The sequence below is a fragment of the Mirounga angustirostris genome, unplaced genomic scaffold (genome assembly GCF_029215605.1).
Source record: "Mirounga angustirostris isolate CCGP_5_RB_7025 unplaced genomic scaffold, mMirAng1.0.hap1 SCAF_5, whole genome shotgun sequence".
Lineage (NCBI taxonomy): Eukaryota > Metazoa > Chordata > Mammalia > Carnivora > Phocidae > Mirounga > Mirounga angustirostris.
The window spans coordinates 10,264,901-10,291,926 of record NW_026991713.1 but is presented as its reverse complement, the minus strand read 5'-3'; the positions used below and the strand labels follow the sequence as shown (position 1 = coordinate 10,291,926).

General features: G+C 59.0%; 1 protein-coding gene across 1 annotated transcript; it reads right to left on the bottom strand.

Annotated features, from left to right (window-relative positions):
• Positions 1-1,622: 1,622 nt before the first annotated feature.
• SOX10 (SRY-box transcription factor 10) lies at positions 1,623-12,214 on the bottom strand. Its single transcript, XM_045872549.3, has 4 exons — positions 11,989-12,214; positions 10,978-11,492; positions 5,857-6,125; positions 1,623-3,551 (listed from the first exon to the last, which is right to left on the bottom strand). Exons 2-4 carry the CDS (start codon positions 11,412-11,414, stop codon positions 2,848-2,850), a joined length of 1,410 nt encoding a protein of 469 aa, XP_045728505.1. The 5' UTR covers positions 11,415-11,492; positions 11,989-12,214; the 3' UTR covers positions 1,623-2,847.
• Between the last annotated feature and the right edge of the window lie 14,812 nt (positions 12,215-27,026).

Sequence of the window (27,026 nt, the reverse complement as noted above, 5' to 3'; positions counted from 1 at the left end):
ATGTAGCTATGACGGAGAAGTTTGTACTTGTGGCGATATAGTTAGATTCAAAATTGATTGGACAGTCTTTCCCTAAGAGTGTAGGTAATAGAATTGATGATGGAGAAGTACTTAGTTGTGGATGTGGGCCTGTCCTCTTCATTTCAACCTTTTTTTATTAGTGACTTGAATAAGGTTATTCAAGTTTGCAGATATTTAAAGCTCAGAAGGAGCGCCAGTAAGTTGGATTCAGAATTCCAAGAGTGAGTATAGGTGGGAAAATGGTCAAATCCAACAAGATGAAATCTGTTAAAAATCAGTATAAAATCCTGCCTTTATCCACAACGCAACGAAAGAAAACACCAGAAAATAGTTTCTATACAGTTTGGGGTGATCGGACTTGGCAGCAGATATATCTATAAGAACAGGGGTTTGTAGTTACCACTAAGCTTCATGGGAGCCAGTGGTTGTGGCTGAAGTTGGCAGAAGAGCCCACATGACGCAGCTTCCAGATGGGAGTGTGGCCAGCCTGGGGGACTGGGCTAGTTCTTGGTGCTCCCTGCCCCACCCCAGGTCCTGACTAGGCGGTGAGGGGCTGGAGCCCACGGATGGAAGAAATGGATAAGGGAGCTGGGGATGCTGGTCTGGAGCAGCGGAAGAAGCATCACTCCCGATGACAAGCAGAAGTGAGGCCTGCAAGCCATGGGCAGGGTGAAAGAGGTGACAAGCTTTGGAGTCAGCTGGCTGCAGATTCTGGTACCAGTGCTTCTTAGCATCAACCTCTCAAAGTTTTAGCTGCCCATTTGGAAAATAGGGATAGCGAGTGGACCCACTCTCTCCTGGGCCTGAATGATAATAAAGCGCTCGACAGAGCACTTGGTCAGGGAGCACTCAGGGCACGGGAGCTGTTCCTGTCATTAGGAGCCAGGTCTAAGGGAGACTTCCAACCCCAGAGCCATCCATGAGTGGAGCATGGCGGTAAAGAGGTTTCCCTTGTCCCTGAGGAGTGGCCTCTGCCCCCGAGCACAGGTTGGAATTCCACTGAGGGGAGAGCTCTTAGGGAATGAGCACTGAAGGATGAGGTTGCATGTCTGCCATCCTGGGTTCACACCCAGACACAGGCAACTGCCAGGAAGACTTGGCTAGATCCCGGAGCAGACCAAGGGGTGTATATGTGCTGGAGGAGGGGAGGCACAGAGAGGGGGGCAGTGAGAGTCCACACATCCTAACGGACAGGACTGCTGGCTGCAGACAGCCAGACATCAGGCTTGACCCACCTCTTTCAAATACGTGTGCCTTGAGTTCTTTCAAGCCCCACCCCTCTGCTGGACAAGTGAAAGGGGCTACTCGGAAGGTGCTCTTGCTGAGCTCCAGCTGGAACGGCAAGTGACCCACCTACAGTATGGGCACAGCTGGGCTGGGAGAGAGCTCCCAGCGGAGGCCTCAACCCTGGGCACCCACTGACCCCATTGGGATGCTAGTTGTCCCAACACACTGCAGGGCCCCCACCTTCTCACGGGAGAGAGGAGACCTTTGCATTATCTGTCCTTTGCATTCTACCCCCTAGCTGTTTCCAGAAAGAGATTCTGAGGAAGCACAGGTGCAGGGATAAGAGACCAAGAGACAGGCCAGGTCAGGCCCACCAAGCAGGTAACCGGAACCTTTAATTTTATTATGTGGAATGCTTAATGCAGAGTTAATAGGGGCTGGAGTACCTAGGAGGAGGGGAGAGGGGAGAGGGTTCTACTGAGATAAATAAGGGGGGCAGTAATGAGTTACATGTGGACTGTGGGGGCTGCAGAACAGGAAAATAGGGGCAGACAGAGCTACATACTTTATTCAAATACCACTGGGAGGCAAAGGGCAAAAGGCCAGGGCAGAACGTACATGTCAGGAGTTTAGTGTCTTCAGCCTGCTGCCAGCAACCTGGGTGTCAGGCCCTGTGTCTCCTCCTGGAGCTGAGGGCTGGGGCCCGAGCAGCTATGACGCTCTGGGAAGCCCGAGGAGTTGGGGCTGACAGAGCAGGGACCGCAGAGCCTGGTGAGGGGAGAGGGAGTTGGCGGGGAGCCTGGGAGGAAGGCTCTGTGAATTGTCTCTGAATCCTTTCCTGGAGCCCCTGCCTCCTCATCCGGGAGGTGCCTCAAGGTCTGGGAGGTTGTAGTGGAGTAGGGCCGGGGTGCTCTTTCTCCGTTAGACAAAGAATGAAGTGATTGGCACAGAATTGCATCTGGAGGCCTCTGTGCCAATTCCTCCCTGTGTTCAGAAAGGGAGGGGGCCCTGAGGGGATGAGGAGCCCTCCCTCTGAGATCCCCCCCAAAGCTGTTCAAAACTGTCCTCAGCCCCCGAGGGGCAGTTGTAGCCCACTGTAGGCACTGATGCAGGTCTCTGGCCGGCTTTGATCTTAGGCACGTGGCCCAAGTGGCACGGATTATGTCAGACCCCTCATTCTCCACGAGAGCGCGAACACGGGCACAGGTGTGGCAGGGCCTCCGATTCCCATCTGACCCTGGATGCCTCCCCTACTCCCAGAGGAGGGTGAGCGGGTCTTTCTCAGGTCCTGGGATGAGGGTCATTCCTGGGGGGAAGGTGCAGCCCCTCATCGTTCATTCTAGGGGCGACAGTCAACCTCCTTCTCCTCTGCCCAGTCTAGTAGCCCAGGGCTTTGCCTGGGCTGGAGCCTGGATAGGACGGGGTGGGGTCATCAAAGGTGGTGAGCCAGACAGAAAGCCTTCCCTCAGCTGTCAGCCTCTGCAGCCTCCTCCACAGCCACCAGCAGGCCTGAGATGGGTGAGGAACAGGGCACGAGGGCTGGGGGAAGGGGCTTGCTACCCAGAGGGGCCGGGCAGGGTGGTGATGACGGGGCTCGCTCTAAGGCCGGGACAGCGTCGTATATACCGGCTGCTCCCAGTGTGTGGGGCTGTGGGACTGGGGCCCTGAGGGGCTGGGGTCAGAGATGGCCGTGTAGAGGGGCCGCTGCGAGGGCCCCATGTAGGAGAAGGCCGAATAGAGGCCAGAGGCCTGGCCTGAATGGCCATAATAGGGTCCTGAGGGCTGATGGTCAGAGTAGTCAAACTGGGGGCGGGAGATGGAGGGAAAGGCGGAGCCGTAGTGGGGCAGGCTGAGGGAGGTGTAGGCGATCTGTGAGGTGGATGGTTGGTCGGTGTAGTGTGGGGGGCCCTGGGGCCCCGCGGTCTCCGTCTTCACCTGGGCTTTGGCATCCACACTGGGTGGCGAGACCGTGGGCAGAGCCACGCCTGGTGGCTTGGAGATCCAGGCAGAGTGTCCACTGGCCACAGCCAGGGCGCTGCCCAGCCCGTAGCCGGCTGCCGAGTAGCTGCCCACGTGGCCCGGGTGCCCGTTGGGTGGCAGGTACTGGTCCAACTCAGCCACATCAAAGGTCTCCATGTTGGACATTACCTCGTGGCTGATCTCACCGATGTCCACGTTGCCGAAGTCGATGTGAGGCTTCCCGCCCTCCCCCATGGAGCGCCCATCCCGCTTGGGGTCTGCCTTGCCCGACTGCAGCTCTGTCTTTGGGGTGGTCGGAGGGGTAGGTGGGCCATGGCTCTGGCCTGGGTGAAAGGGAGACAGAAAGTGGGAAGCGAGGTCAGAGGCTTCTGGATTCTGAAGGTTCACCATCAGAAAAGATGCCTCCAGGAGGCCGAGGATGGATCACTGCATGACCTTGTAAGCTTTACGTGTTTGGGCAGCCCGAGTTGGCACTTAATTCTGTAACGGTCTAGAGCTGGTCTCCAGTTGTTTCTGAAATTTCCCATTCTGAGGGGTGCGTCTGCCTCTTCCCCCAGAGCAGGACTCCCTCTGTCACCCACCTCCTAGACAGGCGTGCTGCATTTTGAAAAACCTTCCCTGTTGGGAAGTTGTTCCTCAGATCAGCTGAAGTCGGCTTCCTTCCCTGCTCCCACTGCTGCTTAGCTGTCCGCCCTGACGGGTCTGGCCCATCGCTCTGTGCGTGCCTGTTCTCTTGAACGCATGCTTGGCTTCTGCCCGCTGCTCTCCTTGCTGCTGACCTCGCCTGCCCTCATCACTACTGACTGCTTCACTTTGGCTAGCTTGCCTGTACCTCCTACCCCCACCCCCTCTGCCCTTGGCCCCCAAACAGCCATGTGTCCCCTCTAGCCCCGTCTGTCCTCCCAAAGCCCGCTCAAGGGCCCCTCACTCCAGGAAGCCTTCCCTCTGACTCTGCCCCACCGGCCTCTCGCTCAGCTGTGCTGCCCCTCGTCCCTCCAGCTGCTTTTCCTTGCTTGATCAGGAGGACACTTAGATAGCTGACTTGCTCCCCCCCCTGTTCCTCTATTTTCTCGTTCACATATTCATTCAGCAAATGCTTAGGGGGCACGGTGCCAGGTGCAGGGCATGCAAACATAAATAAAATGGGTCCTATCTTTACAAGCTCAAGAGTCTTGGTGGAGGATCCAGAGACACACAGAACTGGAGGGCAGCATCAGAAGTGACAGGATATGCAGAGGGCTCAGGAGACCAGAGGAGGAAGCCACCCACCCTGTCCTGGGGACCTGGGGAAGGTCTCCCTGAGGAGAGGAAGCTGAGCTGGCCTTGAAGGCTGAGAAAAAGCCCATGCCCACAGTTATATTCTGAGGTGGCTGTATGGTATGTGGTCTGGGGTCTTCTGCTCTGCGTGTGTGTGTGTGGTGTGTCCCTGAATCTCTGAAGATGAGGTATGTAAGTGTGTGGGAGAGACAGCCGGACTGGGGATCCCATCGGGGAGAGAACATGTCCATGGTCTGTGAGACTGGGGGCTCCTTGAGGGCCGGCCCGTGTCTCCCTCATCAGACCAGAGGCAATGCCAGGTCCTGCACTGGCCAAGTGCTCTGGATTTTGAGAGCTGCCTGCGCTTGAATCCTGGTTCTATCACTTACTGTGTGATCCTGGGAAAATGCCCATCTTCTCTAACCTGTCTCCGTATCAGTAAAACAAAGATGATACCGAGCGGCTCAGACATGGCCTCCTTCTGGAGGTACAGGCTTCATGCACACTTGTTTCTTCTTCATTCGTTTTCATCCCTGTTCCTCCCTCTAGACTGTGGACCTCCGAGACCAGGGAGCTTCTCTTGTTGGTGCCCCTGGTGTCCGCTCCCAGGTCTGGCACAAAGGAGGGCTCGGGCATGTCTCCTGAGGGCAGAGCTGTGCTTACGGAGACTTCCTGTGTGCCCAAGCCCACGTATGGCATATTCTATACGCTGTACGAGCGTAAGCGGGGCAGCGGTGGTGCTGGCAGGGGCCCCAGAGTCCAGCTGCCTGGGCTCAGACTCAGCTGTGCCCGTTTTCTCATCTAGGACATGGGAGTCACTTGTCACACAGCTGAAGTCTGAGCCCAGGCAGTGTGGCTGCCTCATCACAGCTCAGAGTGATTGAATGAGTTATAACACCTAAGGCAATTAGGGTGCCTGGTACACAGTAGGTGCTCTTTTCATAAATGCAAATGCAACGAGATGCCCTGTGTCTGGCCCCTCCATGGCACTTGCTCAACATCACATGCCGTGGCTCCCGGCAGTGATCTCTCCTGCATCTGATCTCCCATTTCTCAAAATCATTCTGTCTCTGCTTTTCCAGTTGTAACTCACCCCTTGGCCTCCACGGCCTCCTTAACTAGCCTCTTCACTCGGCAGCTGCACCCTCTTCCATCAGCCGGAGCCATCGTGCCCAGCCACTTCCTTTGGCGTCTGAGTTCCCACTGAGCTCCCTCCGGGACCCTGCACCTCAGCTGGGGCTACTGTGCAGCCTGGCAGCCTCCCCAGCCCCCAGGCCGGTTGTGGGTCCGGGTCTCACAGCAGCCAGCCCTCGCCTCTCCCCAGTGCCCAGGCTCTCCCCACCCACAGCTCGTCATCAGCCCAGCGCTCACCTGAGGGGTGCTCGGGGTTCCCGTCTGACATGGGGGAGCCCTCTCCTGGGTGCCGGTGGTCCAGGTGGGCGCTCTTGTAGTGGGCTTGGATGGCGGCAGCCCCGCCCTGCTCCGCCTCCCCGCCAGGACACTCTGACTCCCCCTGGGCCGCCTTCCCATTCTTCCGCCGCCGGGGCTGGTACTTGTAGTCCGGGTGGTCCTTCTTGTGCTGCATCCGGAGCCGCTCAGCCTCCTCAATGAAGGGGCGCTTGTCACTCTCGTTCAGCAGCCTGGGGTGGTACAGTTGGGGGAGATAGTAGAGGGGCCAGCGTGAGTCTCTGCCCTCAAACAAATGAGGTCCAGGGATGGCAAGCCCAGAGGGCAGGCAGGGCCCAGGGCAGGGGCTTGCTCTTTGATTTACAAACTAGGAAGTGAGGCCCAAGGAACCACAGGCTCAGAAGGCTGTGATCTCTCTCCCTAAACTCTCGGGGGCTGGGGTGTGAGAGGGATCAGCCTGCTGCTCCTGGCAACCCTGAGGATGGAGTTAAAAGTAGGAATAGAGCTTTTTCTTTTTCTTCTTTTTTTTTTTTTTTTAAAGATTTATTCATTTATCCTAGAGAGACAGTGCGCGAGTGCAAGCACACAAGCGACGGGGGGGGGGGGGGGGGGGAAGGGGGATGGGGAGGGACAAGCAGACTCTGCTTGAGGAGCCCAAGATTGGGGCTCGACCCCAGGAGTCAGGAGAAGCTCACAACCTGAGACGAAACCAAGGGTCAGATGCTCAACTGACTGAACCACCCAGGCGCCCCAGGAATAGAGCTTTTGAGGGACACAGAGCTTCAGTTCAAGGAAAGAAAAAATTTTTTCATCATCAAAGCTGTCTGCAGGTAGAGCTGGCTGCCTCCTTAGGGTGTGAGCTCCCTGGGGCTGGAGGTATGCAAACTGAGCAACAGTGTAGTGAGGGGGAAGAGTCCAGTCTCTGCTACTGGCTAGCTGTGTGACCATGGGCAAATCACTTCTATGAGCCTTAGTTTCTTTGCTTATCAAATGAGGATGATAATGCTTACTTCAGTGGGTGTGGGATTGGCCGAGGTCCTGGGTGTGAAGCACTTTGCACAAGGCCTGGGGATGGAGGGCGGGCACCTTGAGAAACAGGTGCTGTTCTACTACTGCTGGGGGGCTTGGGCAGGAGGACCTGGGGTGGGCCCTCTCAACTCTGGAATGCTCATTTTGTGAATTCCAGTGTGGTGTGGCCGAAGGGGCAGGATGTAAGTCCCCTTCGCTATGCGGGGTCACGGCATCCTGGGGGAGATCATATCTCCTTGTCCAGGGGGTGACAGAGGCTAGAGGAAGCTAGACTTTCTTCCCAGACCCTGGGACAGAGGCCCACAGACCCTCTCCCCCTGCCCCTAGGTGAGGAGGGCGGAATAGGGTACCTTGCAGAGGGGGCTGAGGGGAAAGAACAAACTCATAGAATCCTAGATGTGAGGGACAGTGTGGGTGCGACTCTGTCCTGCCCAAAGGGCCTCTCTCTCCAGCTGCCCACCCCCTCCCCAGTGGGTGCCCTCTTCCCCCAGTCAGGAAGGCCTAGCCCTCCTGCCCAGGATGGGAGGGGGTGGTCATACCAGGCACCTCCTAGCCGGCAGCAGCATTCCTGTGCAGCTTAGCCTCCCCCCCCACCCCGCCACCCCCTCCCTGCAGGCTGCCAGAACCCAGCCCTAAGGCAGCTTTCTCCAAGGGTCCCTCTAGCTGAGTGATGGCATGAAGACCCCAGACCAGCGCCTCCTCCGGGGTGAGGGAGTGGGCTGCAGCCTTCCTCCCCGAGCCATGCAGACCAACCCCCCACCCCAACCCCCACTCCAGCCAGGCCTCAGGGAGGCTGGCCAGCAGAGAGGGGCGGGCCCTGAAGGTGTGTGTGTGTGTGTGTGTGTGTGTGTTGGGGGGCGGGGAGAGAGCTGCACTAGAGGGCGTAGAGCAGGCTCAGCCCACAGCCAAGGGCCCCCGCACAGAGGCTCTGGAATGGCTGGGGACACTGAGCTTCCTCTCCTACCCCAAACCTTCCTTGTGCCCTCTGTCCAGCTGGCAACTGGGTGTGAATCAGCCAGAAAACAGTAGGGGGCATGGAGAGAGGGAAGATTTAAACACAGCACACCCTGTCGCCTCCCTTGCTAGTTCCCAGCAATACCCTAACCTTGACAGAATCCTGACCCCCGGCCCTCCCAACCCCCAGCCCTCAGCACCCACCCCAGCCCAGTCCCTCAACAGTCCCAGTCCTTCAGCAGCTACAGTTGGCTAACGAGCCTCCAAGCCCCGACCCCAACCTCAGCTCTGTTCATTTTCTCCTAACCCCAGGCCCATCCTGCCCCCACCAGGTAAACCACCTCAAATCTAATCTTGACCCCAGCACCAGCCTCGCTCAGCATTGCCCTCCAGGCCCCCACGTCACCCAAAGCTCTAACTTTAAACCTGATCCTCATTTGCTCTCCACCTGGCCTCTGTCCTCTAGGTCTCCAAGGTTTGGAATAGGGGCCAGGAGAGGGTAGGCTGGTTACCCCTGCAAACGGGGAATCCCGACCGGGGCGGGGGCTCCCAAGGTGGGGCACCGGCTGCTGTTCCATCTGCTCTTCCTGTCAGGGAAGGCACCTGTGGACTTGGGGGTCAGGAGAGGCTCCAGCCTGTGACCCCCTTTCTAGTCTCTGGGGTCTAATTACTCTCTCCGGGCACGTCAACCGATGTACAAGCGTCAACATGTGATCAGCATCCAGCAGTCCTTTCCCAGGTGGGCCCTGAAGGTTAGCCTGACTGTCAGAGCTCACATAGCCTCTTAGGAGCCAGGACCTGGACACTGGTGTGTCCGACCCCAGCCTGTGGGCATAGCCTGGAAAACAGGGCCCTGTTTTCCAGTTCTGCCTGTCTAGCCCATCCCCCTTCCTGGAGGCCTGGGAGTCATGAGCCTGGGAGGGATTTCAGGAGGGGTCCCCACCCAGGACCCAGGTGTCCCCCCCACCTGTAGGCATAGCCTTTCATCCTTGTCATTGTCCTGCCACCCTCCTACCCCTGGGCTTGGGTCCTGAGCAAGCAGCATCCGCTTTCCTGATGGCCCTATGCTAGACTGGCCCTTGGGGCCAATCAGTGATGGCCAGAAACTAGTCCCCTGAGAGAGCCCGAGCCCAGGGTTGTGGGCTGGGGGAACAGGGACAGGGACAATGGCAGGTCCAGTCTTAAATCCTTCACAGTGGGCTGAGGGAGAAGTGGGGGTCCATCCTTGCTTTGATGCTGTCCCTGGGCTGGTGCTGTGGTCGGTTCCTGATGCCCCAGGTCTGCTCGATCTGCCTGTCTGTCTCCCTCCTGGTTGTCTGTCTCTCATTTGCTCTTCTCTGTCCCACAGCACCAAGGGTACTGGCCTGGGCTGCGCCCTACCCAGGTGCAGATGGACCTTGGGCAGAGGAGCTAGTTTTGACCTCTGCTCTTGGGCAGAGCTGGAGCCTCTGAGTTGACACAGCAGGCTGGCCACTAAGCCCAGAGCCTGCCTGCCCAGGATGAGCAGAGCGCTGAGGGCTGGGTCGGGGAGGTGAAGGGGCACCACGCCATCAGCAAACACATGGGGCCACGGGGCTGGATGTGAATCCCTCTTGGGTCTCTTGGGGGACCTTCTTGCTTCTTCTACTACTCTAAACCGTTGGCCTTCTAGGCCCAATCTCCATTATGCCGGGGCCCACAAGGGGTGGGCAGCAGCAGGAGGGAGGCAGGCTCCTCTGAGAAGCCCCAACTTTCTGAAACTCAGGTATGCCTCACTCCTGCTCTCCCCTTCTCTGCCCTACCCCCCCATCACGCTTTAGAGCGAAGGGTGACCCGCCACTGTCACCAAGGACAGTGTGGGGGAAAACCACTAGACGAAGAGTTAGGAGACCTGGGTTGTGGCCCTGCTCTGCCACCAGCTGTGTTGTGGCCTTTGAGGTCCCTTTGCCTTTCTGGGCCTGTCTCTTGGGCAGTCTAGTGGGGAATCAGGTGGTCTCTGCAGGCTTGCATCTCTTGGAACCCCTGTTCTTTTTCTGAGCTGCCCAGGACGCCTGAGGTGGGAGGTTGTTACCCTACTCAACACAACCCAAGGTTGTTACCCTGCTCAACATAACCCAAGGGGCCAGGCTGAGCCCCAGACCTGAGGTGAGGGGTGGCAGACTTCCTCTTTGGGGGGCATGTTTTTCCCCAGAGCTTTGGGCTGGACCCAGGGAACCAAGGACTCTGAGGCACCCTGGGTAGGAAGAGGAGCCAAGGTTTCCTCCTGGCCAGGGCTCTCAGCTCCAGCTCTGGGGCTGGAGGGGTAGGAGGTTACTCAACGCTGGGTGGGGCCCTGGAAAAGAAGATGGCGCCGGACTGGGGGAGGAAGGGAGAGAGAGGCAGGCCTGGCAGCTCTGGGACAGGGTGGGAGGGGAGACTTCTTTCTGTGTCCCCTTCCCTAGAGGATAAAGAGAAGAGCCCCCCCCCCCCCCAAAGGAGGGGAGGATAAGGAAGGCACGATGAAGGTAGCTGGGACAGGACAGGATCCTGCAGTGATAGATTTGCCCTTGGCAGTTCTCCATCCCTCACTCTTTCAAAGACTCCTGTCTGAATTCCTTATTTTCCTTGAACTGCCCCCCAGTTCTCCATCTGGCTGCCTTAGTTTCCCTGCCTCTCCAGCCAGGCCTTCCATTCTTTCCCAAGCATTTCTCAGGCATCCCCCTGACCACTGGGGCCAGTGGCGGTGGCTCCCGCGAGTGTGCTGTGCCGGCGGGAAAGCCGTTGGTGAAGACCTTTGGAGTGGGGCCCTCGGGATCCTCCCCTCCCTCTCGCCTTCACCCCCCCAGCAAGAAGCTCAGGCCCTTCGCCTGCCACCGACAGAATTCCAACCACGAGGGGGCGCCCTCCGGTCCGCTGCCCCGGGTGGGGAGCCTTGCCTAGGCCGCTGTAGTTCTAAGCCAGTGCAACCTCAAGGGGGTACTCATGGGGGGAAGGGCGGGCCCAGTGCCCACACCTGGTCTTCCAGTCCCATCAAAGCGGTGGCTGCCCCCGCGAGAAGGGCCCGGGCAGTGCCGGTCTAGCCTGAATCCACCCGCAGCTAGGGGGCCCGCGGGAGCTCCCCGGAGGCGAGTCGGGGGCGCTCACCTCCAGAGCTTGCCTAGCGTCTTGCTGAGCTCGGCGTTGTGCAGGTGCGGGTACTGGTCGGCCAGCTTCCTGCGCGCCGCCTGCGCCCACACCATGAAGGCGTTCATGGGCCGCTTGACGTGCGGTTTGCTCTTGCTGGCGCCGTTGACGCGCACGGGCATGGGCACCAGCGTCCAGTCGTAGCCGCTCAGCACCTGGCTGACGGCCTCGCGGATGCACACGGGGAACTTGTCATCGTCCGCCTCGCCGTCCTGCTGCTCCTTCTTGACCTTGCCCAGCTCGCCGGGCCCCGGGCTGGCTCGCAGGCCCGATCCGCCGCCGCCGCCGCCACCGCCGTCGGGCCCCAGCGAGGTCGCGCTCCCTGGGGACAGGCAGCGGGGCTCCTCGGAGCCCACGGGGCTCAGCTCCACCTCGGATAGGTCCTGCTCCTCCGCCATGTCGCCCCCGGCCGCCGCCGCCTCGGCCGCCTCCCCGGGGCCCGCCGCCGGGGTCCTTGCGAAGAGTCCAACGCCCACCTGGACGGGAAGGAGGGCGCGATGGAGCGGCCGAGCGCGCAGCCCCGACGGCAGCCCGAGACGCGACACGGGCACAGCCCCGAGGTGGCGCCCGCTCGGCTCCCCCTAAACTCGCTAGAGCCCCTGGGGCCCGCGCACATGCCAGACCCGGGCTCGGCCTCCTAGCGCCCGCCTCCGCGTCTTCCCACCACCTGGTCCCAACCGTCTCTTGGTGTGGGTGGGTTTGGGTTTTTTTAAACCTCTTTTTGGGTGGAGGTTTGTTGATGGAAAGGAAGAAAAACGGACTCTTTATTCTGCTCTAATCCTGGCTCCTGGAATTTCCCACCTTTTCTCTCACCTTTCCGTCTTCCCTTCTGCCTGCCCCCCGATGGGGTCTAGAGGAGCTGGGTGGGGGGCAGATGCGGTGTCAATCTCTCTCCACCCACGCCCCACCGCAGGGTCCCAGGCCGGGGCCCACGAAGGCAGGAGCCGAGGAGCGGTCTGCGCACTCACTCACCTCCTCGGACCTCTCCTCCAGTCTGGGGCTCGTCCTTAGGAAGTGGAAAACCGTGTCCCAAGGTGTGCGGTCCAGCTCGGGGCTTGGGGGTGACGCTGGTGGGCTGGGAGGGAGGGGCTGGGGGGCCCTGAGCCTCAGGCCACGGCCTCGTCAGGACGGAGCCTGAAACCTCACCACCAACCACCCTGGCCGGACAGCCCGAGACTGACTGAGCACTGAGCTGCTGCGGAGGGCTGGGAAGGAAGGAGGGGGAGAGGGGGAGGGGGAGGGGAGGGAGGGAAGGGCAGAAGGTGGAGCCTCCAGCGCTGTCCTTCATCCCCAACACTCAGGGCTCCTCCGCCAGGCCCCCCCATCCCAGCTCCAGGCGCTGCTGTCCCAGGCCTGTCTTGGGGCCTGGGCTTAGTCAGGGAGGTGTAGGAGTGGGGGTGGTTAGGCCAGGCAAGCCAAGGGATGCAGGTGGGCAGGGTCAGAACCTGTTACTTGCAGGAAAATTGGGCCCAACTGGGACCCCCAACCTTTGCCTCAGGTGGTGGGATGGGCAGGTGGCAAAGGATTGGGGCTGGATGAGGAGAACACGGGTGAAGTTTCTGTGGACATCTGAGGGCGGCTGGCCTGCATCGCTGGTTTAAGACTCTTAGGGAGTGCCTACTGTGGTCGGAGCGACGCTGCTTCTCAGCCTGCCTCGCCTGCCTCCCACCCCGACCCAGGCTACCCTCTGCCTCTGCTCATATGGCGAGAGAGCACACGCGGGTCCATACCTGGTGAGGAAGGGGCAGCTAGATACGCCCTGCCCAGGGCAGAGGCCCTAGCTGCCCCCCTGGGCCCTTCTCACCAGATGCGCAGCACTTGTAAGGGCTGGGCGGGCTCAAGGTAGAGAGGCAGGACTGAAGTTCCTAGGGGGCTGGCTGTGGGCCTGGGCTGGGGGATCCTCTTCAAGTAGGTCCAAAAGGCTTCTGGGGCCGCAGCTCCCTCCACACTGGGTTCATGCTCTCTTGGTGTGTGGGGGGGTCTCAGACCGGGTTGTCATGAAGTCCTGCACTCCCCCACCCCCCTCTCCCGCCTCTCTGCCCACTTCTGTCCTCAGCCACCTCCCTAGTGAGGTGATTGCTCTCCTTTTTCTTTCCCACCCATCACCCAAGGCTCCTTTTCCTCTCCCCTTTCCCAGATCTCTCCCCCAAAGGTCACAGCCCCTCTCTCTTCCCAGAGGGTGGGTGTCGAGGCAGAGGTGCGGGTGGGCATGGAGGGGGCAGATGGAGCCCGGGCCGCGCTGGCGACCATGTACGATTCTGAACTCAGCGGCTGGGCAAGGCCCTAGGCCCACCCCAAGGGAGTCTTGTCTGGAGTGGGCCTGCAAAGGGGGTCTAGGCAAGGCCTCATGCTTGGGAAAGGCCAAGGGGGTGGAGGGGGTGGGTAATGGGACACAATGAGGTAGTCACACGAGGCAAAGGCATGTTGGGGGTGGGGGGAACGGACATTGGAGTACACACACACACATGCTCGCACACACAACCAGCCAGACAATCGGGCCAGTGTGTCTGGGGCCTCGGAGCCCAGTGAATTAGGAGTTTGATAAGGGTTTTCTCTTTCTCTCGCTTGCCGGCCTTGGACAATCTCCCCCCAGTTTTCCTCGACGCCACCCCCGGCGCTGCCAACCCTCCTCCCCCCGCCTCCCTTCTCTTCCCTGTGCCCAGACTCTTGTTCGGGGCCTTGAAACAGTGAGCTGTCTTTGTTCGAAATACAGGTGAACGGCAATCATGTGATTAACACACACACACATAAAAAGCTTTTTAACAGCGCCCGCCCGGCCTCAGAACCGCCCAGAGAGGAGCCGCCCTGGGTGGACAGAGGGACGGAGGGACGCGCATCCAGCCGGTCGCGTCCAGCTGCTGCAGCAGTCTCCAGCACTCGCTGCTGCCGGCCCGCTGCCCGCCTGCCTGGCATCTCTCGATCCCGGTGGGTCCCCACTCGTCCTCCCGTCCCCTTGGTTCCTCCTCTTCAAGGGAAGGACTTCCCTGCTCCCCGTGGTGTCTGAGACCCCCTGGGCCGGGAGGGGTGGCTGTGGAGGGAGAGGGCCCAGGGTAAGAAGCCCGGGCGTGGGGTCCCACAGCGCCCCTCTCCGGCTCCCCGCCTTCTCCCTCACCCTCCTTGGCCCAGCTGTGCCAGGATGGGGGTGGGGGTGGCAGTGGGCGCTCTGGGTCTGCAGAGAAGCCACGCTGGACAGAGGGGGCCTCTCTCTTCCCCTCCCTCTGTCTCTCTCTCTCCCTCTCTCCCGTTTCCTCATTGCTGTGCTTGGGCTTTCTGCTGAGAGGTGCTGGATAAGGCAGGTGGGCCTTCAGGGGTGCAGGGAGGGGCTGCCAGATGCCCAGAGCTGTGGGCATGGAGGGGGGTGAAGGGGAGGGGGAACCCCTGCCGTGACCACCCCCATGCTGACAACTGTAATCCTCTCCATCCCATCCCAGGCCCTGGGGGCCCCAGCTTCCTCCAGCAGAGAGGGCAAAGGCCCCAGCCATCCCTGGAGAGCAGTGAGTTTGGAGAGCGGGCACTGGTGCTGGGTGAAGATACCCTGGCTTCTGCCCTTGGCAGAACAGCCACACCCCAACCAGTCTGCCCATCCTCACTGAGGTGTGGCGGCCGGTGGACTCTGTGGCCTGCCCTCTCTCCCCAGCAGAGACGGGGGCCCACAGTGTGAGCGTAATGGTGCAGAGTTAGGTTTCCTTCCCTGGGTGGAGAGGACTTTCAGGAGCTACAGGCTTTTCCTGGGACCCCGCCTGGGTTCTGTTGCCGCCAGCCCCAGCCTTACTGCTCAGACAGCCCTGACAGTGAATGACAGCCCCTGGCCGTCAGACGGAAAGCCCGCTGAGGACCCCGCCTGGCAGAGCTGCTTCCGTCAGCAGTGACCCTTAACCCCTTAGCTTCTCTTCCTAGGGCATTGGGCCTGCTCTGTGGAAGGCTCTGCCCTGGGCTCCCTGCCCCGGGTCTCAGGCCCTTATCTCTCACCTGGGCAGTGACCCCCAGTGCCTCCCTGCCTGCCTCCCAGGACACACTGAGCTGAGATGGGGGAAATCTGCTCTTTAGTGGGGCTGGGGCTGTGTGAGGGCGAGGGTGGTGCTGGTCAAGTCGAGCCTCTGCTCCAGCCTCGGTTTCCCCAGGTGGGCATGACACTCTCTTCCTGACTGAGGACAGATGAGGGGACACTGGGAAAGCACTTTAGCACCTCCAGGCACCTGCCTGGTCTAGGCTGTCACTCCCTCATTCCCTCAGGCCTGTGGCCCCCTCTCTCAGTGCTTTAGATACTCACTATCCACGTCCAGTGTCCTGGGGCCGGGGAGGGGGAGGAGATTCGCCTTCATCCCTCCCTGCTGGTTTGTGTGGAAGCCGGGCGTCGGCCCAGGGCAGTACTTTTCACCATAAAGGTGTGCAGCACGCTGGCTCCCATTCTTCAGGTCTGGGATGGGACCTGCCAGTCTGCATTTCTCACCAGCTCCTGGCAGGTGTCTGGAGGATTGGTTCTAATTCTTGCTGAACTTTAGAATCATGTGTGAAGTTTTTTTAAAAGTACTGAAGCCTGGCTCCCACCACAGACCGGCTGATTCTGAATGGGGGGGGGGGGGGGGACAGTCCAGATGTGTTTACTTTTCGAGCTCTCTGCGCCTTGCTCTCCCTCACTGGGTGTCTGGAGCCCCGAGGCTGTGATGACCCCCTGCAGAGCCCCAAATCTCTGGGGAGAGGGCAGGGGGCCAGGGCTCTGGACCCCAGAGCTGGAGGTCAGAACTGCAGTCACACTGGAGTGTGTGGGGATTTGGGGGATGTGGCAGGGGAGGGGCTGCACATTGGGGTGAGGGAGGGCTCAGGGGCACAGGTCAGGGGTCAAGGGTATGGTAGTGACCTCGACAGAAGCTTAGTCTGGGTGAGTGCATGGGGAGTGTGAGAGCTCCCTCGAACATTTCCTAGGCTCCCACTGCCTCTGGACAGGCTGTGTTGTTTGTGGTTTGGAGGGCAGTAGAAAGAGCACTGGACTTGGAGTCAGGAAGTTGTGCCATTAGCATCCACGTGGCCTTGGGCAATTTATGCTGTTAGCTTCTTGGGATTTGGTTTTTGCATGTGTAAAATGCTGATAATATTATATATCACTACATGTGGGAGTGGATGGGAGAATTAATTAAGAATATGCACACACACACACACATGCACGCACGCACGCACACAAGTACCTGGCTCAACGTTTGGTATGTAGTAGTAATTTATGTGCTGGGAGGTGGGAACGGTGCTCACATCAGTTCAAGTGCGCAAGTGTTTACTGAGTAGCCACTGTGGACTTGCCTTCAGGAGTTTATAATCTGCCCATCGAATCCCAGCATCAGACCAGGGTGGTGTGTGATAAGCTCCTCGGGGCCGGGCCTCCCCTACCCTGTGCCCCCTTGACAGCAGAGACCCACACTTCCAGAGCCTCCTGTGGGCCAGCCCAGCTCTGAGCGCTCTGTCCTCTCAGCAACCCAGTGAGTGGGTACTGTTATTATTCTCCTTCTAGGAAAGAAACTGAGGCACAGGAGGTTCAGTGACAGGCCCGAGCTCACCCAGCTAGTGATAGGTGGGAATGCACTGGCACCCACAGTTTACCTCCTGAGCCCAGCCTCTGACCACTCTGCCCCCCTGCCACTAGACCCCAGGTGCCACCATGGGCCAGTCCCCTCCTCCACCCACCCCCCAGGCCTTTGCACTTTCCCTGTGCTCCCCATCCATCATTGCTTACAGCCCAGCTTGGAGGCCCTGTCTTCAGGGATGCACTCCTGGACACGAACTCAGTTGGAATTCTCTTCCTGTATTACTTTCCAGTGGGGGTGGAGATGGCCTTGCACCTCCCCTTACACAGCCTGGCGTCTGGCCGGTCTCCACCTCCTATCTGGAGCCCCCTGAGGGTAGGGCCATGCCTTCCTTCTTGGTGTTGGCCCCCCCAGGGCCCAGCATGACCTCAGGGAGTCTTTCCTGAGTTGAGTTGCTGTCAGGGTTCCAAGGAGGAACAGATAGGCGAGGCTGGAACCGGCAGGACTGGCTTCCTGGAGGTGGAGGGCCTGAGCTCTTGTGGAGGATGAAGGACGGCAGCGTTCCAGGGCTTGTCCCAACAGGGGCTCTCGCCTGTCCTTGTTTCTTCTGGTCCAAGCTGAGGGTCCCACCCCAAGCCAGGAAGGTAGCTCCTGGGGCCTGAGTCTTCCTTTCCTGCCCTGCCCCACTCTCTCTGGCCACAAGGAGGCTGGGCCAGTGCCTCGGGCAGCCTCAGGGCCGCTGGCCTCTGCCCTTTTCTCAGAAGCGCTCCCAGAAGGAGACTGCTTGTTCTTGTTCTTGTTCTCCAGACCCTGCTGCTAGAAAGCCCTTCCTGGTGTCTGCCCCGGATCTCTCACGCTGAGCTGAACTTTCGGGGATGTACTCTGTATGAGACACGGGAGCTCAGAGTTTGAGGGGAGAGGCCTACACAGATACCCAGTGCCTTGGCACAACCCAGGGCCTCCAGGGCTGTGTGGGCCACGGGGACTCCGAGGGCTGGGCTTGAGTCCCGGCTGGGCTGTGGAGGCCCTTTGTTGCCCCGGCCACCTCTACCCTCCCCTGGCCTCAGTTTCCCTATCCATAAAATGAGGGGCAGACTGGGTTATCTCTGAGGGCGTTTCCAGATTTGGTAGCACGTGAATTATGTTTCAGAACGAGCGTCCAGTGCCTGAGCTAACGTTTCCAAGCCTTGGTGTTCCTCAGAGATGGATTGGCGTCTCTTGAAAAGGCAGTTTTGTGGGCAAATAAGTTACGGAAACCCTGCTTTCCACTTCCTCTTTTTAGAGATGCAGGGCCTGTCAAAAGCTCTAAGTTCTGCAGTTAAGAAATGGATCTTTGTTTAAAATACTTATCCCCGGGACGCCTGGGTGGCTCAGTCGGTTAAGCGTCTGCCTTCGGCTCAGGTCATGATCCCAGGGTCCTGGGATCGAGTCCCACATCGGGCTCCCTGCTCGGCGGGAAGCCTGCTTCTCCCTCTGCCTGCCTCTCCCCCTGCTTGTGTTCTGTCTCTCTGACAAATAAATAAATAAAATCTTTAAAAAAAAAAAAATACTTATCCCCAACTCCTCCTCAGCCCTGTGTACTCTCCCCACCCCCACTCTGCGGCCCAGGCCCCAGCGGCCAAGCATCGCTCAGGACACCTGGTGGCAGGGCCTGGAGCCTCCTCCGACTCCTGCATCCCTCGCCTTTCCAGCGGGACCTTGTCCCTGTGAGCTGGGTCCTTCCCGCCTTCCAGCATGATGCCTTGCACTTAGAAGGTGCCCAGCGGTGCGAATGAACGAATGCCTCTCGAGGAGATAAACTTGCCCAGGCAGCAAGATGTGCTGCTCTTGAGTCGGACGGCTCTGGGTCTGAATCCTGCCACCCCCACTTATTAGCTGTGTGTCCTTGGCAGAGGACGTGACACCTCTGAGTCCCACTTTCCTACTAGGCTGTGCGGAGGATGAAACCGGATGTAGTGTGTAAGCACTTAGGATGGTCCCTGGCACATTACGGGACTCAGTAAATGGCAGCTATTGTTCTCAGCATCTAGGGGTCGGCCCTCGGAAGGTGGCTGCCAGTTGACCTTGGGTTTGACAGTGGTCCTTGCCTCATTCCCTGTCCAAGTGCTGTTGCTATCACTGGATGTTCTCCCGTCAGCCCCTAGTAGCTGGGGGCTGGCAGAACAAGGGCAGGGCCATCGTCCCGTTGAACAAGAGCAGAAAGGGAAGCGATTGACTGACTGAGGTCACATGTCTGTTTAGTCTTGGAACTTGACCTCTTTGCCCTGACTTTTTGCCCCAGGTTTCCCAAGGACCCACCCCTAGGCAAGGCTCTGCTGTCTGGGGTAATAGAGAGGGGCGAATGGTCAGCTTGTCTTTGAGGAGCTTGTTGATGAATGGGGAGTTGGGTCATTCATTCACACATTCCCACACCTATTAGGGCAACATGGTGCAGACATGCTTGAGGGTGACGAGATCGGGTTGGGGAAGGTGGAGAAAAGAAAGGAAGGGTGGGGGAGGGCCGAGGGTGGCTTTTTTCAGAGGGGACCCTGGTATTGACCTGGAGGGGGCTGCTGCTGTTATAGCAGGGTGGGCTGAGTGTGGCTAACGAGGGCCTCTGAACCTCCATCACCTGGGCAGCTTGGGGCGAGGGACTCGTCCAGGTGGCCCAGTTTAGGGGGTGGCTGGAAAAACCCAGATCTGCCCACACCAGATACCCTGTCATTTCACTCTGTCATCCAGGGTATGACCACGGACCAGGGCTGTGGATGCTGAAGGGCAGGGGACCGGGCTGGGCGTGATGGGAGTCAGGATCACCCATTTGAGCTTGGCGTTGTGAGTGTATCTCTGCTCTTGCAAAGTTCCCCTCTCTCCCCTGAAAGTGAACACAGGGTGATCTGGTGGGATTTCAGTGTTTGTATGAGCTCGAAGGGGCCCCTCCACAAGAAAGTTACCATTTCTTTTGATGATGTCACTTTATAATGACAAAGGAGCTGAGTGATGAGCCTGAGATCTGGAGCCAGAGAGACCAGGGTTCAAATTCGGTCCTGCCCCACTAATCTGCTGTGGGATTGGGCTGCTTACTTATCTTCGTAATGAATTACTTCATCTGTAAGATGAGGATGCCAATACTTGCCTCCTGGGAATGTCTCAAAGATGAAAAAGCAATGAGAAATAGCAAGTGTCCAGCAGATTGCCCGAAACAAAAGGTAGACATGGCCATTCACTTCTCTCGTCGGTGTCCAACGTTTTCCAGGTAGGACGGCTAATGTATTGGATATGATAATGACTTGGATATAATACACTCAGGAAAATCTCTTCCGTTTGTTGGGGGAGGAGACGCATTTACCACGATAAGACCGAGGGACTCAGGCACAACCCTAGGGGTGTGGTCGCGTGTCCGGGTGCTCTGGTGCAAGCAGAAGTGTAATATATCCGCAAGGCTGCCAGGCATGGGGATTTTGCATGTCTCGCCCCCTTACCAGGTGGCAGGCTGAGAAGTCAGAGAGTTTGAATGTCTTCCGTTTGGGGCTAGAACCCTGAGTGGAAATCTCAGCTTTGGCAGGTACAGTGGGAGGAGCTGCTCCCAACTCTGCCAAGGTCCAGACTCTTGCTGTGTGACCTTGGGGTAGTCAGCTGCCCTGTCTGGGCTTGCTCATCCATTCCTCTATACAATGAGAGAGTTGGCCTCTGATCTCAGGGGGGCTCTTTCAGATTTACTAGCAGGGGTTTCAGGGTTCTGTAGGAAAAGGCCCACATCTGGTCTTGTCTCCCCCGAGGCAGCTGCTCAGGCCTGGATGCGGGTGTACACAGCAGGTGCTCAACAAAGACTTGTCCAACCTCGTTGACCAGAGGGATAACCCACTAAGAACCTTGTGCTACTTCTCCTCTCCTCAGGCCTGATCACGTCATTTCTATCTGACCCTTTGGGGCAAGACCCACGAGTTCACACCACAGTCAGCTGTTTGCTCACTCGGTCTAAAGTGCACAGATGTGGCAGATGCACGTGCACGTAGGGAAATAACACTTCAAATCAGAGATGGATCAAATACATATTTCCTTCTCATGGCTCTTGGGATCAAAATCCCAAATCTTGGGGCGCCTGGGTGGCTCAGTTGTTAAGCGTCTGCCTTCGGCTCAGGTCATGATCCCAGGGTCCTGGGATCGAGCCCCACATCAGGCTCCCTGCTCCGCAGGAAGCCTGCTTCTCCCTCTCCCACTGCCCCTGCTTGTGTTCCCTCTCTCGCTGTGTCTCTCTCTGTCAAATAAATAAATAAAATCTTTAAAAAAAATCCTAAATCTTCAGCCTGGCCCTCATATCCTGGCCCCACTCTCATCCCCAACACTCCAGCCAGAGTGGCTGCCAAGCCCCACAGATGCCCTCCCTCCACTGAATGCACTTCCACAGTCTCCTCGCTGGCTCCTCCTGTGGGCTCAGCCTCGAGGTCGTGTCTACAGACACCGCCTGATTCTCTAGCATCAGTTATTTCCCTGTGACAGCACTCTGGCCTTTTTCTTTAGAGCGCTCACTGCAATTTACGATTTTAAGTTTATTGTGAGATTAGTTATTCATTGTCCGTCTTCCCACAAGGATGTCAGCTCCACGAATCCTTGGTGATCTGCTGAATGCCTGGCATGCTGGAGGTGTCCAATGAACGAATGGGTGAATGAATGAATGAAGGGGTGAGGACCGGTAGAGGAAGGGGTGGGAGGCCTGGAGAGGGGAAAGGAGCAAGGAGGGAGTCTGAGTCTGAGGGTTGGAGGGAGGAGACTGGTCCAAGGTCTCTGACGTGATGGAGGCAGGCGGCTTGATCCCTAGTCCGGTATTCTTCTTTCTTCTGCAGCTGGGGCTCCTGGAGGGGCAGGCTGGGTTTAGTGAGACGCCAAACCCCTGAGGACCTAGGGAAGGGGGATCTGAGCCAGCTCCCCAGCCAGCTCCACCCCTTCCCCTAGCAGGCAGGAAGGACAGGGCAGATCTGTCAGCTTCAGACACCACCGCCCCAGGGGACCCAGCCCTGAGTCCCAGGAGGCCAAGGGAAAGAGGGGGGCACAGGAAGCACCCGGGTCTCCCCCTCCTCCCTCCTGCCCCACCCTCCGCCCCCATCTCTGGCTAGAGCTCACAGCCCTAGGCCTTGGCACTAGGGGGACGGGGGTGGGGAAATGGGGGACAGAAATCCTATTCTGGCCCAATGCCTTCCTTTCCCCCATTTGATTTCTGGGCCTCAGGATGGTGACTGACCTGGCAGCCCCCAAAGAACTGGGCCCTGGCCTTGAGGCTAGAGGGACGGAGTGAAAGAGAGGGGGCACTGCCCACTTCGCCCCTTCCCATGTGCAGCCCCGGGGCTGGGACCTGGGAGGCCTCCCTGGCTTTGCCAGGAAAACTTGCGTGGCCATCAGCGGCCCCCTCATCTGTTTGCCTGGTTAACCCCGGGGCCACGTGGGTCTGCAGGCTTCCCAGTCACAGATTTAGGTGGGAATCTCTTTTTTTTTTTTTTTTAAGATTTTATTTATTCATTCGAGACACAGAGATACACACACACAGAGAGAGAAAGCATTAGCAGGAGAGGCAGAGGGAAAGGGAGAAGCAGGCTCCCTGCTGAGCCAGAGCCGGACATGGGGCTCAATCTCAGGATCCTGGGATCATGACCTGAGATGAAGGCAGATGCTTAACCGATTGAGGCGCCCCGGGAATCTCTTTTTAAAAGCTCCGCTGTGACTATGGTGCAGCTGGTTGGGAAACTACTGGAATAGATGGTCTCTAAGTCCCCCTCCCCAGCCTCAAAACGCCCGCCTCTGGGGCAGGTCATCCCTCTGGGCTTCGTGGTGCCCTCCCTGCTGCTGTGTGCTGAGCTCCTGGCCCTCCTTCTGCATGCTGCTGGAGCGCCGTGTGCGCGTGCCTGGCGAGCGGGGTGCTGCGAGGGGGCTGCTGGTACCTGCCTGGCAGGGCCCCCTTCCGCCCTCCTCCTCGGCCGGCGCATCTTCCTCCTGACCTTTGCCTTCGGTCTTCTTTTCCACGCCTGGCTCTGCCTCTTGTCCTCTCCGCCCGATTTCCTTCTCTCTGCCCATTGCTTCCTCTCCCTCCTCTTTCTGTCCGCAGTCTCCTGTCTCCAGGAGGCTTTGTCATTTTGACCCCACAGCCAGTTGCTTCTGTCTCTCAGCGTCCTTCCTTTTCTGGCCGACTCTGCCCCTGGCTGGCCGTCTCTGTCCTTGCTCTCCCTCTCTCTCCAGCCCGGGCTCTGCTCTCAAGGCCTCCATCTCTCGCGCTCTCTCTCTCTCTCCACAAATTTCTCTGTCTTCGCCCTCCCCCCCCCCCCCCCCGGCTCCCCTGGCCATCCTTCACCTGCCCTGGCCCCGTCTACCTGGAAATCTGGGGAGGCTGCCAGGGGGTGGAGGGCCCCAGGAAAGCGAGAGAAATGGCAGAGGTGACAAGTTAGAGCAACCAAGATGTGAGCACGTGATTGCAGAGCAGCTCTTGGGGCTGAGCACCCAGGGCTGCCTGTCCTGACCTTCCAGGCCGCACCCCCCCCAGCCTGGCTCCAGTCCACGGTTCAGCTTGCCGGTTCAGCTTGCCGCTCCCCAGGCCGCCCTGCCCTGGCCACCTCCACGCACTGGCCGCACTGCTGCTCTCTTGGGCCTGTGCCCTGCACCCCACCTCCCTCTTCCTCTTCTCAGCTTAACTGCCACTGCCTCTGGGGTCTTCTCCCTGAGTTCCCACAGCACTGTCCGTGATGGGAAGAGGCAAGGTGGGAGGATGGGTTCAAGTCTTTCTGGGGTGGTCCTCACTGAGCTGCAGATGGAAGGATTTGTACCTTGTCCTGGGGCAGGAGGCCGAGGTGGCTGATGCTGACCATAGAGCAGATGTTTATGTTCCCTTCAAGCATGAGCTCTCCACCACCCAGAGAGCCAAGGTGATGGGCTCAAGGTCACACAGCAGGCTTGCAGAACTGGGTCAGTGGCAGGGAGGGAGAGGGTGGAATATGGAAAAGGAGGGGATGGAGGAGAAAGTGTCTTGATTTAGAAGCTAGGGATCTGGGTCCCAGGCTGTGCCACGGACTTGTGGAGGGATGGAGGCCATGCTGTCCCCCTCTCAGGGCCTCAGTTTCCCCACCTGAGCAGGGAGGGGCTGGCCTAGATGGCCTCTGAAGCTCTTCTCACTCCCATTGTCTAAGTTGGAGGGGTGGGGGCCGGCAAAGAAGGGATGGTGTGCTTTGACTCAACAGACCAGTTCCTCCTCTGTTTCCAGACTCCAAAGGCCACGCACCTCTTGTCTCTCATCAGTGACCTGCCTGGACAGGTGACTGCTGCCTCCAGTCCTGTTAACCCCCTCAGGGCCAGGTAGGGCTGAGAGCCCAAGCCCACCAGCTAGCCCCTGAAGGGTCCTCCCAGGGGGACAGAGGCCTCAGGCTGGTGAGGCTGTAGGCCCGGGGCCTCCCGCACTTTGGTGGCGAGACCTTCTGGCCACCAGGGCCTGGCTGAGAGCCTCAGGTGAGCAGCCAGGGTCAGAATCCCTGGGGAATTTTGGGTGGTCCTGCTGTCCCATCCTAGGGATTTCATTCCAGCAACTCTGGGCTGGAGGAGTCCCTGTTTTTCCCAGACTCCCTCTCTGCATCCCACCTCCTGCTGGCCCCGTGGCCCTGGGTGTGGGGACGTGCGGAGGAGCAGCCGGGAGAAGGGTTAAGTCAGGAACTCTTGGGATGGCTTTGGCCACGGCTATTCCTCCGGGAGAGGAGAACAAGGGGCCCATTCTGTGTGTGGGAATTAATAGCAAAGAGTCATCTGGGGTGTCATTCAAGCCCTGATCAGCTCCCAGAGGAATGCAAGAGAGAGAGAGAGAAAAAGAGTTGCTGGTGGGGGTGGCGCGGGGAGAGGCCCAAGGCAGACATGTCAAAGGAAGGGCATCAGGGTCCAGCTGGTAATGGGAGCCCGCCCTGGCGGGTGGGCCCATGGCCCTAAGATTGGAGGTCTGCTTTTCATCACAGATGGACCCCTGTTCCTACTTGGGATGGGGACCCCCTCCTGTCATTCCTTCACCAAGGGTCTCCTCCTTCTGTCTTCCCTCTTTCCCAGGATGGCGACACCCTCCACCACCATGTGACTGTCTCCCCTGAGGCCTGGAGCCCAGCCCAGGCTATGGGCCTGTCGGGGCGGGCCGATGGGCCTGCTCTTCTGGGTGCCCCTACTCTGTCCCTATCTTTGCTTAGGGGTCCTTGCTGTTCCCTTAGGAACGGCCCTGAGGCTGGCACTGTGGAGTACCAGCTCAGGCTCCTGAGTTGTACCCTCTGTCCCCAGGTCTGTGGCTTGGCTCCAGGTCCAGCTCCGACACACTCCTGCCAAGGGACCACAGACACCATCAGCTGCCGGCACGTGGGAGGCACTGGAGCACGTCGGCCCCCACAGGGGTGCAGCCCCCCACGGGCGTCAGCCTCAGCAGCGGCCTGCTGGGGAGGTCTGCAGGCCTCTGGAGACACAGGAATATCACAGCCTGAGGAAGGGCCTTGGCGAAGCTCTTGGTCAAATTCCTGGTTTTGCAGACGTGCTGGCTGAGGTCCCTGGCGGGCACTCGCCTGCCCCTGGGTCATCTCCCTCTCAGCCCTCTGCCCTGACCCTGGCCCACCGAGGCCCTCCCAGGCCACTGAGTGGCAACACGCCTCCACCGCGGGGGACAGACAGAACCGGGGTGATGGGGGGGGTCGAAGGATGAGGGCTTTGGGGCGGTCAGAGCAGGGTGCCCTACTTCCTGCCTGTGTGAGCTAGGGCAGAGCAAGAGCCAGGGGTTCTCATCTGTAAAATGAGATGAGCAGCTTTGTGGGGAGGGAAGGTAACGGGCACGCGAACCACTGAGTGTGCTGCTATTTTTATTGTGTTGCTCATCGTTACTGGAGGTCTGGGCGCTTCCGCCAGCCCTGGGCTGAGAGGCATACCGTGCGTACCATTGGGCTGTCTGAATCCGTGCCTGGCAGCCTGTGCCCGCTCAGGTGGATTTTAGGAATCCCATGGCTGGTTTTGGTGGGGGTGAGCCTCCCGGCTCCCAAACCCCCTCGTGCCAGCATTGCTTCCACACTGGGTGGCTCCTCCTGCCGATCCTGGTGGGAGGTGGCGCCTTTCTCCCTGACAGTGCAGCTTCGGGACACTGTGCACACTGTTCGGCCACCGTGCACCGCCAGTCGGGGTCCTGGAAACCTCGGGGCCTTAGTGCCCTCCTCTGTCACGGGGCCAGCCTTCCTTTCCATGGTGGACCCTGGGCACATTGAAGCCCAAAGGGATCTCAGGGGTTGTCCAGCTGAACCCCCTTAGAGCACAGATGGGGAGCTGAGTTTTAGGAAGGAGAGGGGCCTTGCTTTTTTTTTTTTTTTTTAACGATTTTATTTATTTATTTGAGAGAGAGAATGAGAGAGAGCACATGAGAGAAGGGAGGGTCAGAGGGAGAAGCAGACTCCCCGCCGAGCAGGGAGCCCCATGCGGGACTCGATCCCGGGACTCCAGGATCATGACCTGAGCCGAAGGCAGTCGCTCAACCAACTGAGCCACCCAGGCGCCCGAGAGGGGCCTTTCTAAGGGACTCCGGGGTCCCAGCCCGAACTCTGCCTAAAGGAGCCAAGTGGACCTGGAGGATTCCTTCCCCGTAGGTGGGATGGGGACAGGATCGATGGAAGGAAAGCAGGTGGAGCCTTTTGCCAATTGAAAAGTGCTCTACCTTTGGGGAGTTTTGAGGACGGTCCATTTGGGGCCCCTCGTGAATGTGCCGATCCTCTGGAGAGGCCCTGGGAAGAGGGTGGCAGGTGGGCCAGGCCCATCTCTGTGCTCAGGAGAACAGACTCAACATGGGTGAGAGATGGGGCAGCCCAGGGCTTCCCTGGCTGGCTTGAGAGGGGGCGGGTGCACGAAAGCGACATTCTCCACCATCCTCCAGGTAGAGGATGGCTGGTGAGGGCCCCCGCTGTCTCTCTGCTCTGGGCTCGGTCCCTGCCATTCAGGAGCTTGTGGCCAGGTGACCTTGGCATTCTTCGTTTTAGCTCTGGTTCTCTGCACTGGGCTTGGCACATGGTAGGTTGGTGGGACTGAATGGTGCGATGGTGTGGAGACAGCCCTGCTGCTGGCAGGATGGCGCGTTTGGGCGCAGGATAGGTCCGCATCTTGCCCAGAAGCCGAGGAATGGGACGAGGAGCAGGCTGGGAGTGATGGCTGGCGGTGGGATCTGTGGGTGGCAGGAGAGGGGTGTTGAGGGGAGCTGGGGAACCGGGAACGGGACAGTCCTTCGTTCACTTCCTCACTCCGCAGTCTCTTACTTGCAGGCTAGTTCTCTACTCTGAGCCTCAGTGTTGTTCTCTGTTAAACGGTGATAACAGGATCTACTTCATGAAGTTGTCATGAGGCTCAGGAAAGGTAACATGTGGGCTCCTGACTGTACGCTTTGGACATTTAAACAGTGTGATGTGAGCAGAGATCTTTGGATAAAGTATAGAAATATTTTATAGAGGGGCACCTGGGTGGCTCAGTTGGTTAAGCGTCTGCCTTGGG

Excerpts from the sequence above, each read along its gene's own strand:
- SOX10 (XM_045872549.3), bottom strand. The coding sequence starts at position 11,414 with ATGGCGGAGGAGCAGGACCTATCCGAGGTGGAGCTGAGCCCCGTGGGC. Across the intron at positions 6,126-10,977 it reads ACGCTAGGCAAGCTCTGGAG|GCTGCTGAACGAGAGTGACA; the intron begins GTGAGCGCCCCC and ends GTACCACCCCAG. Across the intron at positions 3,552-5,856 it reads GAACCCCGAGCACCCCTCAG|GCCAGAGCCATGGCCCACCT; the intron begins GTGAGCGCTGGG and ends CCTTTCACCCAG.